Source organism: Alternaria viburni (genome assembly GCF_023758015.1).
Source record: "Alternaria viburni strain BMP 2772 chromosome Unknown scaffold_19, whole genome shotgun sequence".
NCBI classification, from domain to species: Eukaryota; Fungi; Ascomycota; class Dothideomycetes; order Pleosporales; family Pleosporaceae; genus Alternaria; species Alternaria viburni.
In genome coordinates, this window is record NW_026055788.1 from 191,874 (window position 1) to 205,745 (window position 13,872).

The following is a 13,872-nucleotide window of genomic DNA, read 5'->3' on the forward strand; positions in this document are numbered from 1 at the left end:
GCTAAGACATGATACAAGCCATGCAGGCGTTCGCAGTTCGCGCGATGGCTGTCATACCCCTGAAGTACGGAGATCGAAATCCGGCTATGTTTGGAAAGAAGAAATGTATGAGCCGCTAATAGAACGTAAAATACCGCAAGGCTGCTCTGGTCAGCCTCCTGGGACCGGTGCGACTTACTATGAGCGAACTACGCACGCGGTAGGTGTGATTGCTCCGCAAGGCCATACCTCCTGCCTCGTAAGCGTGCATAGCCTCAATGTGATAATCGCTCAATTCTTGGCCTACTTGCTGGGCACTTGGCGAAGAGCCAAGAGTGGAAACGTGGATGCGTGGACATCCCGCCCAAAGCTGGCGACCGTTTGAGACATGGAAACCCGGAGCCATTCAGGGGACCTTTTCGAGGGCCTCAACGTGTTGGAAGTGTACTATATGCTCAGGGAATGTCAAGGGGAGGTGGTTGCGACAGAGTTCATCTACATACGGCCGGCGCGACTACAAGGTTGACAGGCTGGTATATTGACATTTGCGCCGAAGATCGAGATCATGTTGAATGATTCTACAGGCGTGTACATGATCTGGTGTGCCGTAAACATCTCGTTGAGATGAGGGGCATTTGGCAAGCATCGATGGCCCACTGCATAGAATGCGAAGGCGACAGGCCATTCGCCCGAGCCGGGAAGTCAGCAAGGCATCCGATGGGCAGTCGGGCGGCTCTGTAATCCAAGTAATTCAAGGTATGTGGTATAGCCAGCCAACCAGCCACAGCTGTCGCCACCAGAGATGATGGGATGGCGTGACAGGAGCATGGGATCGCAGCGAAAACTGGAGTAGATTGGATGCCAATACTTCCCGCTGCTGCTCATAAGCCAAGGGCACCAAGAATTCCGCATTTTGATTGCTGTTTCGGTTGTGTCGCTTCTGTGTGAGGGGTCGAGCGTGCGGCAAGGCACCCAGCGGCGCGCGCAACAACGCCCATGGCCCTGCTTGTGCGTGGTGTCTCTGGATGCGCCGACCAGATACCCCGCGAAAACAGGGAGCGCGTACGTGAATCTGGGTCGCATGTGGTCATTTGCGAGTGACGGATGTCGGCGAAGCCATCGCGTTCGGCCAAGATGAGGGCCAAGGCGCCAGTGAGCACGAGAGTGGGGCGGCTGAGCAGGCAAGGCCGAATCACAGGACGTCTGCGCCCACCCTACACGGACCATGCCTGCCCTGGCCTAGCCCGGCAGTGCCTCGCTCATGGGCCGCGCCAGTTTCTCTTTCTCTGGGCGAATCTTCGCCCGCTCCGTTCCGCTGGTAAAAGCTGCCAACTGCCCCCGAGAACCTCTGGGCGCACTCTCCTCTGACTTTGCTCCACGACCCCAGACTGCCCCTTCCTTACCGTAGCTTAACTTTGCGATAACTGTCATCGCTCTGCGCGGTTTTGACTCTCTCACCCACATTTCACCCTCACCATTGTTGGTAACTGCCAGCACCTTCGCCAAGACGATGAGCGAGGTTCAGAATACAGTGCCCGCAGCGGCCACGACTCCTCAACAGCAGCCCCAGGGCACCCCCATCCAGCAGAATGCTCCAACGCCCGCCTCAGTCTCTGCAGGCTCGGGCGACCAGCTTACCTGCCAGTGGCAGAACTGCGGCGACCGTCTTCCCTCTGCTGAGCAGCTCTATGTAAGTTCTTCGCCAAGTGTGCTTAGCGACGGCTGCATACCGTGCCGCGACGCGTAGAACACTGCCATTACTCGTCTTTGCAGCTCGCTGACTTGCGTGCAGGACCACGTCTGTGAGCGCCATGTTGGTCGCAAGAGCACCAACAACCTGAATTTGACCTGCCAGTGGGGTAACTGCCGCACCACCACGGTCAAGCGCGACCACATTACTTCCCACATTCGCGTGCACGTGCCGCTGAAGCCGCATAAGTGCGATTTCTGTGGTAAGGCGTTCAAGCGTCCTCAGGATCTGAAGAAGCACGTAAAGACGCACGCCGACGATTCCGTGCTACTCCGCTCCCCAGAGCCCAACCGAGGCGGTCCCCACGGCGCCCAAGGCTACCCGGGCCAAAACGGCAAGCGTAAGTACTCCTCACATGACTTGGTCGATCTCAACTTCGATCCATGTCTGCTACCCAACCTCGATCATTATCTAACAGAACTTGCAGTTGTTGCTGACTTGCAGGCGCTTGCTGCCACAGCGAGTGGATACCAATATCCTGATGGTGCCCTTGGCCCCAACGGAGGTTACGGCCAGCAACACCCAGGTGGTGCCCCAGCCGGATTCTACGGAGGCCCACCCCAGAACTCCGCCTATGGTCCTGTCTACTATGCTGTGAACCAATCGCAACAGCTCAACAACGACTACGAAATCAGGAAGCGCGCCGCGTATGATGCGCTCAACGAGTTCTTCGGAGACGCCAAGCGTCGCGCCATTGACCCAACCACCTACTACGATGTCGGCCAACGGCTCATGGGTCTCCAAGGTGTTCAGCTTCCCGTCCTTGGTGGCGGTGGAGGCGGCTACCAGGGCCAGGGCATGTCTGAGTATGGCCACGGCGGCTCAATGGTTGCTCAAGCACAGCACCCACCCATGCACCACCCCTACTCTCTGCCGCTTCCCAACCTCAGGACCAAGAGCGATCTCTTGAACATTGACCAATTCTTGGAGCAACTGCAAAGCACCGTCTATGAGAACCCCAACCACGCTGCGGCTGCTGGTGTGGCCCACCCCGGACACTACGTTCCTACCGGCGTTGGCTACCGCTCCAGCAACTCGCCACCTGGCCTTTCGTCTAGCCACTCCCAGTCGTCTCACGCCACTGCCATCGGATCCACCAGCGCTGAGACCCCTGCTCTGACACCAGCATCCAGCGTGCTATCATACGGATCTCAGCACTCTCCCGGTGCGCAGCACTCTAACAACGGTGTTTCTCCCACATCAAGGAGTTCCATTGGTAGCATGTACCCTACTCTACCATCTGTCAGCGCGATGTCAGACATGTCAGCTGCTGCACCATCTTCTGGACTTGCACCAGCGTTTGATTCTGATGGCCGTCGCCGCTTCTCTGGTAACCTCCTCCAGAAAGCCGCTCCGGACCGATCAGAGCATGACTCCATGGATATGTCAAGCGACGGTGCGTCGCCCAAGGATCGCCGGGATTCTGAGCAAAACAGTCTTCACCATGACGTTAACCAGTTGGCTATTCACTCGCCCAAGGTTGACCCTGCTCTTCGCTCACCAAGCATTGCGTCGTCAAACAACACAGAACAAGGCGACCAGTCTCAGCAATCCTGGGTTGAGAACATCCGAGTTATCGAGAGGCTCAGGGCGTACCTCAAAGACAGACTCGAGTCGCATGACTTCTCTGACGATGAGGAAGACGTCAAGCACGATCTCGAGCGCCGCATGAGCGACGACGATGCACACAACCTTTACCCCGTACTGCGCGCTGTACAAGAGGGCCGAGAGTAGTGTTTCTCTTCTTGGGCGGGTTCAAGATGCTTTATGGAGTTCAGAAGGGAATGATGGCGTCAAGGAGTTAACCAGGCTTGGTGGCATCATCAGGGACGATGGCCAATAACTGTTTCAATCGGTATAGCGATGTCTTTTTATGTTCTTTCACGGCTGCCGTTATGGAATAGGCCCTCCGGTAGCATGTTCAGCTTTCCACTTGTTAGTAGCAGTGTGCGAATATCACGATTATTCAAAGTTTCAACTCGAGGATTACATGACATGTATGTGATTGACTGACATTTGAGCAGTCGTCGCGCAACTAATATGCAGACCTTGAAGCATGTGTAGAAGAATATCATACCCAAGTCGTCTTTCAAGACGGTGGCATCTGCTTGGCAGCCCGCGTTATCAATTTGCCAAGCTTATGACCAATTCCGACCCCACACTGAATCTAGTAGATCGTCGTTTAGACAAGCCGTTCCCCACGTTCCTATCAATCCAGAACATTGGGCGCGGATTGATATGGGTTCGCATGACCCACTCGGAGCCGCGTACCACATGCGCATGTAGCAACGCCCAACCTCTCCATCCATCTTCCAGGTTTATCATCTCTCTGGTTTACCATTGACAGCTTCTGCGCACCTACGCTCAATACAGCAAACTCCAAATCGAGGCTATACGCCAATACTGGGAGCATCCGATCACGATGGCCTACGGACGCGGCGGTGCAGGCAATTACTACGCGGCGCAGGAGCAAAGTAAGAAGGTTGCCGAAGTGAGTCGATAATGATCACGCATTCTCAATCCTCTATGTTCTTAGGTATGCTCACCGTCAACACAGGACGTCGAAGCCAACCGCTCTTCCACCACTGCCGCTGCGCAACCTTCACGCGACCCTCCACAAGTGCAGCCCTCCAATGCGTCGCAAGACTACGCACACATGGGTCGTGGTGGTGCCGGCAACTGGTACCAGCCCACTGAACTTCAGAAAGAGGGCACCTTCACGCAGGCTGCTGACGCAACTGCTATTCCCACATCGTCGAAGCCACAGATTAGCAAACCATGGCATCCAGAAGGCCAGGAACTTCCTGTTGCGAGGAGTGGAAGAGGTGGCGCTGGTAACTTTGTATGGAAAAGTGAGGAACAAACGAAGGGACAGATCCAAGATGAGGAGAAGAGAATTGAGGGGCTGAGGAACGAAGTGGAGAGAAGTGTTGAGGCTGGCTTGGCGAAACCGCCTGGCGCACTGCTTGGGAAGGAAACGCAGAAGGGTTGGTGAGCTGTGGCAGCATCCGGTAGAACATGCGCGAGGTCAGTGCAGGGCGATTTTGACATTAATGTGGAAAACATTCCATCGCGAAACAACGAAGCTCTGTCTTGTGCGCTGTGCGCCAGTTGTGCCTCACTGCGGCACCTCAACCTAGGAGCCCTGGAGAAACCTGAACATCCTAGAGCCTACATTAAGGCTAGCTTACCCACTTCCCATGTTTATATCTCAATGTAGTCTGCAGTCTCCCACGTGCCCTCACATCTCGTGGTTGCTCATGACGTCGTTTCCTGTTCGGGACGTTAAGGCCCGTGCGCTTTGTTTATCCATGCTCTAGCCGATATCTTCCCCGTCCCTCCCCACCCACAGGCCAGTCCCAATCTCCGCTCCCTTCGTGTTGCAACCTAGTAGCTGATCCTTCTTGAACATTTCTTGACAAGATGGCGCGTCGATCAGCTCGTCTGCTCAAGGTACGCGCACTTTGCTTTTCTAACGTTTGTTTACATTTACTGATGCGTCTGTTGTAGCGCGAGACTACGCCCTCCGAAGATAGTTGGCACACTGCCTCGTCGCCCAACTTGGGCCTTCCAGACCTTCCAGAATTGCCAGAGCCTGGTATGGCGCGGAAGACGCCCTCGAACGCCTCTGCAGGTCCCAAGGCCCAGTCCAAGTTACCGCAAGCGGCCGCGACACCCACACCTCATAAGAGCAAATCAACCAAGTCGCTCATTGATGACGCCAAGAGCCAAACACCCAAAGATCGCACTCCGATCAAGCCGGCAGGACAGGAGATGCATCCAGCGCATCACCACGCGAGCACAGCCAAGATCCTAGATGAGGCGCGCTGGCTCGGTTTCCAGTCACTGGGTACCGCGCCTTCCAAAGCGACCGGCCTGGCGGGTCAGGCAACGCCCTCGAAGACTCCTGTAGCTGCCTCTTCGATGGCCAATGTTGGGTCATCGCCTGACTTCCGCTTCCGCTTCAAGTCGCCTTTCTCGAAACAAGACGAAGCCACGCTGAGCCCAAGCTCGCGCAACATCCTGAAAGACGCTGGGATCGCAGGCACTCCGGGTGGTGGTAGCCGTGCTCTGTTCGGTACGTTAAAGTGATAGTCAACTCAACCTGTTTTGCTTTTTCTAATCTCTATTTTCATATAGGCGCGAGCGAGTGGTCCTCCAAGGTCGACGTGTCTCCCCAGCGCAAGATGGCCGAAGCCAAGGGCAAGATGGCTCGCTTCAGCGACGTACATATGAAGCAGTTCAAGAATATGGACTCCATCGCGAACCATCCGTCAGCTTTCCGCGCCGACCCGACACGATTCAAGCCCGTCGTAGGCCAGTCGCTCAAGAAGTCGCCCTCGAAACCAGAGCTCGCGAACCCGGAGACAAACAAACTCAAGCGTACACAGTCGAAAGCGGATCTGGCGGAGCCGAGCTCGAGTGCCGCTGGTGGTCTAAAGCGCACACAGTCGAAGATGGACCTCGCAGGATCTGGAAGCAAGATTCCCCCAACCCCGTTGAAGCGCACTCAATCCAAGATGGACCTCACCGGATCTGCTCTGCCACGCTCCCAGCCATCAGCTCGCATGGCTCCTCCTGCACGCGATGGACGACCGGCCTCCCGCGACGGCGACGGCGACCGTAACGCGGTAGCTAAGCGTGTCAAGCGCACCGAATCTGACGATGCTGCCACCACCCGCCCTGCTTCTCGCGAAAAGGTGCCCGATGTCCCAGCCCGCGCAGCTGCTACTCCGGCCCGCAAGAAGACATCTCAAACTGCACTTCCTCGTCTAGCTGCGCGATTGATGACGCCTACGAAGTCGTCTATCGCGCGTTCCCAGAGCGTCAAGACTCTGAAGACGACGTCGATGATTCCAACTCTAGGAAAGTCGCCTTCCACGAACAACCTGGGAGCTTCGCCATCTGTCAATCGTAGCTTCGAGTCGTCCTCTGCCCGTAATACCTTCTCTCCTCCTAGCAACATTGGCCATCTGCAGACTTTGAGGGACAATGCACGCGAGAGCATGCGCAAGGTATGTCTATCTATGGGCGCTTTTCCAAGTATCCACTAACATCAGCAGGCAAGCAGCAACTTGCAGCGCGTCCGGTCAATTCTTCGCACGCCAAACCGCAAATTCTCGGACGATCCTAGCAAAGTCGCGGCAGGCACTCACATGTCACCTCCGACCATGAGCCTCGACAAAGCACCGTCCCTGGTTCCTGCTACAGCTCCTGTGAAGAAGCAAGTCAACTTCAGCAGTAGTACTTTGGAGCGCGCGTCGCACGACGAGCTGGGCAAATCACCGTCCCCGATGAAGTTCAGGGCAGGCAGTGAAGTGCCTGCTGGTGCTGTGATCTATCCTAGTCTCGGCTCAGGAGCACACAATGGCCCAGATCTTTCTCAAGAGATTGAAACTCTGACCGCTTCTCCATCTCGTCGCCTCACATTCGGTGGCGAGGCTCCTAATCATCCACGTTCCTTTTCCTTCGAGTCCGGCAACACTGTCAACTTTGGTACGTTGTCTTGCCTCTCATTACTGAAAACTCATTAACTTTTTCAGGCCCTGTATCGACTGGCACGATCCGCATGGTACGTCCGAGCGATGCATCTTCTCTTGTCGACGGCACCAAGCGCAAGCTGGAGACCCTCCAGGAGACATCCGACAAGGAGAACGATGGTCCTAATGACGACGACACGCGCTCCAACAAGAAGATGAAGCGGACACCTGCACCCGCTCCAAAGGCCCCTGCCAGCGCAAGCAAGACAGCTCGCCACACCCCAGGACGTGCGGGTGCTATCAGCAAGTCAAGGCTCGCCTTCCTTGCTACGCCTAAACGAAGCAGGGCGTAAGCTTGCTCGTTTTCGTCGGAGACTGTGATGCTGTTGAGGTGTGTTCGTCACAAGCTGTAGCGAACATGCATCATCCATGATTCGACGGGCATTTGTCCCAGTTTACTCTCCAGTCATTTGCTGGCGTACTTGTCACGATGCTTGTGCATCGCCTCATGACTTACGATACTTCCTTCTTGTCAAATCTTTGTTCTTTCTCACGTCATAATTGGCATCGGGGCGTAACGGTTCTCCAGGCATAACCCTCAAAATCTTTCCTTTTGTTTCTGGATCTTACATGTCCGATGGACACTGATCATTACGAGAACGGTACACATGACCAAGCTTAGCTTGTGTATTATACTGAATCAACGATTGCATGACCACCAAATTTCCAACGAGTGATGAGTGAGTTGTGTACTGCGTCAGCAGGGGCTCCAACAATATGTGTCGTGTTGTAAAGAAATGTTAAGTATTCCATCAAGCTAAAAGTATACGTGATCTTAGATATTATTGACTTACTAAGATATGATAGTGTGGATGCAGCGAAGCCTACTGTTCAGTGACTATTCGTAGGTGGGAGACATGTGCAGTCAAGTGGGTCGATGCGGCACTGGGCGGTCGGAGCTTCCGTACCAGTCGCTCATACTTTTGGCCGATCAACATTGATTCACACCGCCTACAGCCGCCCCCCACTACACAACCAAGGGCTTTTTCTGGCAGCTTACTACGTCATTCGCATACGCGGACTGCTTACGGCCTGCTACACTGGCAGGGCGAGTCTCACACCACCACCGTGGCGTCGCTAAGTAACCTGGTCGACGAATTGAAGAAATCCTTCAACTTCCGCGACTCTCGATCTCTACTAAGCTCCACGACAACTTCTTCGTCAGGCGACACTGAAAACCAACACACGAACGCGCTATCGAAACTGTTGCGCGCCCTACAGCACCGCAGCTTCCACGACGTCGCCGAGTTCCTCACGAACCCTCGCCTCGACGACCCTACCTACCTTACCACCCTTGCTATCGCACTAGCCTCTGTCATCGTCACCATGTCCTGGTTCTCGCGCACCGGCGGAAACTGGGGAGGACGCTTCTCGCCATTTGGCCGTCCAGGCAACTCGCCCAACGCCGGCGTCGTCAACGACTCTGACTTTTCATACATCACCAACGAAGACCTACGACGAAATGGTCAGGCGCAAGCGCCCGAAATCGTCGACTGGGATGACAAGAACCCAGAACGGGAGACAGACGTTCTCATCTTCAAGAACGGGCGCACACATTACCCTACACACTTCCCCGCGCACAGCATACGCGATGGAGATCTGAAGATTGGTACAGTTCGACAAGCGGCAGCAAAGAAGCTGGGCGTCGATGACCACAGGCGGATACGCATGTTCTACAAGGGCAGGAATCTGAAGCACGACGAGCGGACTGGACGGGAGGAAGGCCTCCGTGGTGACGGAACCGGTAGTGAGATTCTGGTCACCGTAGGCGAAACCCCAGTCAGTGGCCTAGCACCCGGATCAGAAGACGCACCACAGCACGCATACAGCGAGGGAGAGGACGACGATGACGACGAAGATGACGTCGACTCTGGCGCGAATACCACAGGCAAGAAGAAGTCGCGCAAGCGCGGCGGCAGGAAGAGCAAGAAGAAGGGTCCTTCTTCGGCAAACGCCTCTGGCACCTCAACACCCGGCTACACAACTGGCGGGGCCGGCGCAGAATACCTCCCTATCCCCTCGCATATCAGCGCGGCACCGCGCCCGAGTCCCACTCCTCCCCCGGCCAAACCCGCCGAGCCCCAAACCCCAATCGGCAAACTCGATGCCATCGCCAGCAAGTTCCACACCGAATTCGTACCCATGTGTGTGCAATTCATGGCCAGCCCGCCAGAAGATAAGGCGAAGAGGACATTCGAATACAAGAAGCTGAGTGAGACTATCTTGACCCAGATCATCTTCAAGCTAGATGGTGTCGAGACGGAAGGTGATCCAGAAGCTAGGCTCAAGCGCAAGGCTCTCGTCAAGGAGGTCCAGGGCATGCTGACAAGGCTGGATGAGGCCGGAAAGGCTGGTTAAGCTGTGATCGCAGACAAGAAAGAATAAGCTTAAGCACCATTACATGGTGCTGTGAGGCAGGGAACTAATTTCGTTGATGGAGATTGCACGTGCATGCTCTCCTTGCTGTCGCTCTACTTTCTTCTCGGGTCTGCATTGGTGATAGTTATCAAGGAGCATCTAGTGAGCGATGCTGATGAGCGTCTAGCGATCGATTTGCGTATCAACATTAACGAAGCTCTTCCTCTATTTTCTGCTTGTGTGAGGTGTCTGATGCCTGGATCATTGTTCTTTGTATCACTCTCTTGGTCCCGTCTGCCTGTCTTTCACGACCTGCATCCTTTATCTCACGCTTTGTCAGTGCCCCATTGTGTTCATGTCTCTCTAGCTTCTGCCTGCATTCGAAATGCCAAGGGCAAGCTACATCATCTGATGACTTTTCGTATGCATCTTGCACATGAGAAGCCAACCTCAAGTTCGAATGCACTGGAATTCACATCGCTCGTTGGCCATTCACGACTCGCAAGACCACGCACCATGAGTACGGAAGCTAGCCACCAATCGCTAAAAGGTGTCCACGAAGCACTTGCCCGGAATGGTCTCCCGCCTATAGGATCCTCCCAAATATTGTCGACGACCTCCATCGACGCTCTCGACCTTACAAGTGTTCCTCGTTTCAAGGCAGCATCTTACATTACTACCGGGGTTGATCGTGTCAGCAGCAGAGGTACCGACAATCTTATCTCTCATGCCATCCCAATCGACAACTGCGCTCGAATTCTTGAAGCTGTTACCAACAACCGGACACTCCGCAAATCTGAGATCAGATCAAACTATCCTCGCCGCTGGTCGGTTGATTGCTCGGCCTATTCCGGGGGAGGAGGTCAGTCGTCAACCAAGAGTGATGGGCATCACGAAGCGCGCAAGTATGATAGTGTCTTCGAAGACACTGATGCGTTCAGGGAAGCAGAAGCCTTTAGTTGGGATACCTACACGAGTATTCAGCGGCTAGACGTCTTTGATCGCGACTACACTCTCTCCGCAAAGCCCAATCATACTGTCCTCGAAACGGCAAACGCATCGATCGATGAATCTCAGTTCCTCCACTTTCTCACTCTCGGCCCTGACGACGGTTGGTTTCACGACAGCCACATAGACACATCTCTGGATATACTGGAGCGAGCTGCCAACTGCCAAAAACACGGGATCGCAATCTGTCGTATTAGTCAGGGATCCGAGCTCTACACCAGTATGAGGAAAGCGCAGGAACTTCAAGATCAGGAGGCAGTATGGTTCGATAGACTGCTGATTGAGAAATGCAGGGACAAAGACTTCATCTTGGTACCGATCAGCAACGCGTACGAAGACGTTTACGAGACAGGCATGGAACGTGAACGTCAGTATGAAGCGGCCAAGACGAACCTTAACACAGAATCTACGCTTTCTGAACAGACCGCAGGCAACCACTGGTCTCTTCTGCTCGTCGACTGTCGCTCTTCGACCATCAAAGGCCGCTACTTTGACTCCAGCTACTACGAATCCGCTGGCCTTTTACAACACTACGCAATGTACGACTCGAACATTTGCAAAGCAGCCCTGATGATCTTGACTGGCGTACGAACGATGCTCAACCATGTCCAGCCGGGACGTTTCAACGAGGAAGAATTTGTGTTTGACATTGACACACACTGCCCTAACCAAGGCCATGAGAATGCCAGCGGCGAAGAAGACGGCCTGGGTGCCTGTGGCCCTTTCGTGTGGGAAATGAGTAAGGAAATCACGCAATACATTGCCGACTGTCGTGAAGACCCCAACTTCCCTAATGTTGGTCAAGTTGACCCTTGTTTACCAGACTGTTATCAGCGACGCAGAAACTGGGACTCGGCGAAGACGCGTAGGGCGATATGGAATCTTGCGTTGAGAGAGCTGAGAACCCGGGAGTGGCTGAATCGTACTCCGGAATGGATGGATAGTGTGGGGCAGAGGATTTCCACGCCGGGGGACGGTACAGCAGGTTGGAGATCTTGGCTGAAAGGAAAGGGATTGAACGAGATGACCTTTTGGGATCCATGGGGGCTGGAGAGTGAGCTGGCGCCTCAGTTCAGGCGGCCGGGTATAGTAGGCTCATAACCTTGTCACCTTTTCAATATCTCTCGAATTTGTAGTGCCAAGAGGGACGCTCACGAAACATAGCGGGATCTCTTGAGGGACCAGCCCTGACTTGGCTACTACTTGGTGATTGGGGAAGTGGAGAACAGTATGATGTAAACTTTACAAACTCCATAAGCTGTCAAACTATGACGATTGCTTAGGATCTTAATTTTGAAGGCCATGCCACGGATCCCAGAAATAATCCGCAGTTATCCTTTCCCTCCTGGCCGTCAGCCAATCTTTCCACCCGGGCTGCCCATCTGTTTTCCACCAGTCATGCGTACCATTGAGCCAAACCCTCGACCTCCGTTCTAGTTCAAGCAGGTTCTTTATCCGTTTCCGCGTCGCCCCCGAATCCCAACACCAACGTTGCGCAAAGCCAGTGGGTAAGGTGATATCAATGTCAACATGTCGGCCCAGACGGTGAGCGTCTTCATGACATTCGATGATATACTGTGCCATATCTTTCGCGAAAGCCCATACAAAAGGCCCACAGGCGCCGCCACCATCAGCGTAGCACCGGTTGTGGAGCTTTTGGTTTGGGCAGCGCATTTCTCGGTGCAGATTAGTGCCAAGCGTCTTTTGATCGATCTTGTAGTCTGGTCTTGTATTCGCATAGATTCTGCTGAAGCCACGAAGTAGTACCATGGCCGCTTCAAAATTGGTGGACATACCATCGGAGTCATAGTGTCGTGCATGGATGACCGGCTGGTGACAGTCGATGATCACCAAGGTCCAATGTGTGCCGAGCAAATGGCTGCTACGATCTCCAGCGTGTATCCTTTTCCAGCCATTACTCACGGGAATTATGACGAACTTGTTTGTTCCTATCGTCTTCTGCAGCGCACCCCCGGCTTCTAAAGTCGCGGTCTCGTCGCGGCCAATCGTGTACAATTCCGCAGCGAAAGGCGTACCGAGAATGGCGATGTCGTGATATTCGCAACCAAGTATACGGTAGATGGCATCGAGGCCAATGTCCAGAACTTCATCATAGAACCAGACTCCGATGTGATCAATTTCGCCGAAGTGTTCGTTGCGAAGCTGAGCCCTTTCCGTCTCGAGGTATACCATGTGCTTGTCGCGGTCTAGCTCACTGGTACTAAGCTTATGCCTTTGAAGCACAAGATCTCTTTCCACGGCATCTTCTACCGCTCCGCCATCGTCGTTGCTCAATTGAGGGTATCGCTGATCCGGCGTTTGGTACAAGTCGACAGACCATCGCCGGCGTAAATAAGGAACTGTGCGGGCACTTTCCCATGCCTCATCTATCTTATCGTCGCGATCTTCCGTTAAAAGAGCGCCGAACCGAGTGGTGTGCGCATGTCGTGTGCGAATGCGCTCGGTCGATATGGACTCGTCCAGATCGATATGGGAGAGACCTTTCGTACTTAGAAAATCATTCAGTATGTCTTGTCCGCTTACTACGAGCGCTTCAGATGAGCTCTGGATCTTTTGGAAAAGGTGTCTGCGTTGGTCCACCATCGCGAAGTCCTTCTTTCCCTCTTCAACGACAGAGGTGAGCTTGAGGCATAACGCCAAAGCCACGGTCGTGAGGCATACATCAGAAGGCTTTGAATATGCTGGAGAGCATATAGCCTTTGTCTGAACGGCTTTTGTTGGTATTGTTGTGATGTCATCAGCTTTGTGGCTGTACGACCCCTTGATCACTAAACAAAGAATGGGTGAGTGACAAACCGTCAATGAGTGACTGAGTGTGTACAAACATAATAATAATACATGGCGATGAAGTAGCTCTTAACTAGCCTTTTCTTACATTAACGTTCAAAGCCTATTTCTAGCTATCCTATTAGCCGCCCTACTTATTAGTAGGCCTACATTAAGTAGTAGCTAATCTTAAAAAAAATCTACTAGCCTTTTTTAACCTAGCTACTAATACTATAATTACTTTAAATCTCTAAAATTAATAATTGTAATACTAGCTACTATACCTACTACTATAGTAAGTGTAATTTAGTATAGAGAGACAGTACTAATAAGCATAGACACCTGCTATTTGCAACTTCTATAAAGCACTTAGTTCTTAGACTCTTCTCTTATAGTAAAAGAATACCTATCTCTATTTCGCAAAAGGCTAAATATACTATTACTAAGTAT

General features: G+C 53.4%; 6 protein-coding genes across 6 annotated transcripts; 5 read left to right on the forward strand and 1 right to left on the reverse strand.

Moving 5' to 3' along the window:
• Positions 1–1,489: 1,489 nt before the first annotated feature.
• On the forward strand, positions 1,490–3,463 carry J4E79_008174 (uncharacterized protein; the record flags this gene model as incomplete). The annotated part of the gene is made up of 3 exons (XM_049357033.1): positions 1,490–1,669; positions 1,772–2,069; positions 2,157–3,463. 3 exons carry the CDS (start codon positions 1,490–1,492, stop codon positions 3,461–3,463), a joined length of 1,785 nt encoding a protein of 594 aa, XP_049208397.1.
• Positions 3,464–4,151: 688 nt separating this feature from the next.
• On the forward strand, positions 4,152–4,724 carry J4E79_008175 (uncharacterized protein; the record flags this gene model as incomplete). Its single annotated transcript, XM_049357034.1, has 2 exons — positions 4,152–4,220; positions 4,287–4,724. The coding sequence occupies 2 exons, from the start codon at positions 4,152–4,154 to the stop codon at positions 4,722–4,724; spliced, it is 507 nt and encodes a 168-aa protein (XP_049208398.1).
• Positions 4,725–5,152: 428 nt separating this feature from the next.
• On the forward strand, positions 5,153–7,562 carry J4E79_008176 (uncharacterized protein; the record flags this gene model as incomplete). Its single annotated transcript, XM_049357035.1, has 5 exons — positions 5,153–5,182; positions 5,240–5,807; positions 5,870–6,744; positions 6,793–7,225; positions 7,273–7,562. The coding sequence occupies 5 exons, from the start codon at positions 5,153–5,155 to the stop codon at positions 7,560–7,562; spliced, it is 2,196 nt and encodes a 731-aa protein (XP_049208399.1).
• Positions 7,563–8,595: 1,033 nt separating this feature from the next.
• Positions 8,596–9,627, forward strand: J4E79_008177 (uncharacterized protein; the record flags this gene model as incomplete). Its single annotated transcript, XM_049357036.1, has 1 exon — positions 8,596–9,627. The coding sequence occupies one exon, from the start codon at positions 8,596–8,598 to the stop codon at positions 9,625–9,627; it is 1,032 nt and encodes a 343-aa protein (XP_049208400.1).
• A 516-nt stretch (positions 9,628–10,143) lies between these two features.
• On the forward strand, positions 10,144–11,504 carry J4E79_008178 (uncharacterized protein; the record flags this gene model as incomplete). The annotated part of the gene is made up of 2 exons (XM_049357037.1): positions 10,144–11,430; positions 11,478–11,504. The coding sequence occupies 2 exons, from the start codon at positions 10,144–10,146 to the stop codon at positions 11,502–11,504; spliced, it is 1,314 nt and encodes a 437-aa protein (XP_049208401.1).
• Positions 11,505–12,322: 818 nt separating this feature from the next.
• On the reverse strand, positions 12,323–13,239 carry J4E79_008179 (uncharacterized protein; the record flags this gene model as incomplete). The annotated part of the gene is made up of 2 exons (XM_049357038.1): positions 12,323–12,379; positions 12,559–13,239. The coding sequence occupies 2 exons, from the start codon at positions 13,237–13,239 to the stop codon at positions 12,323–12,325; spliced, it is 738 nt and encodes a 245-aa protein (XP_049208402.1).
• Positions 13,240–13,872: the final 633 nt, after the last annotated feature.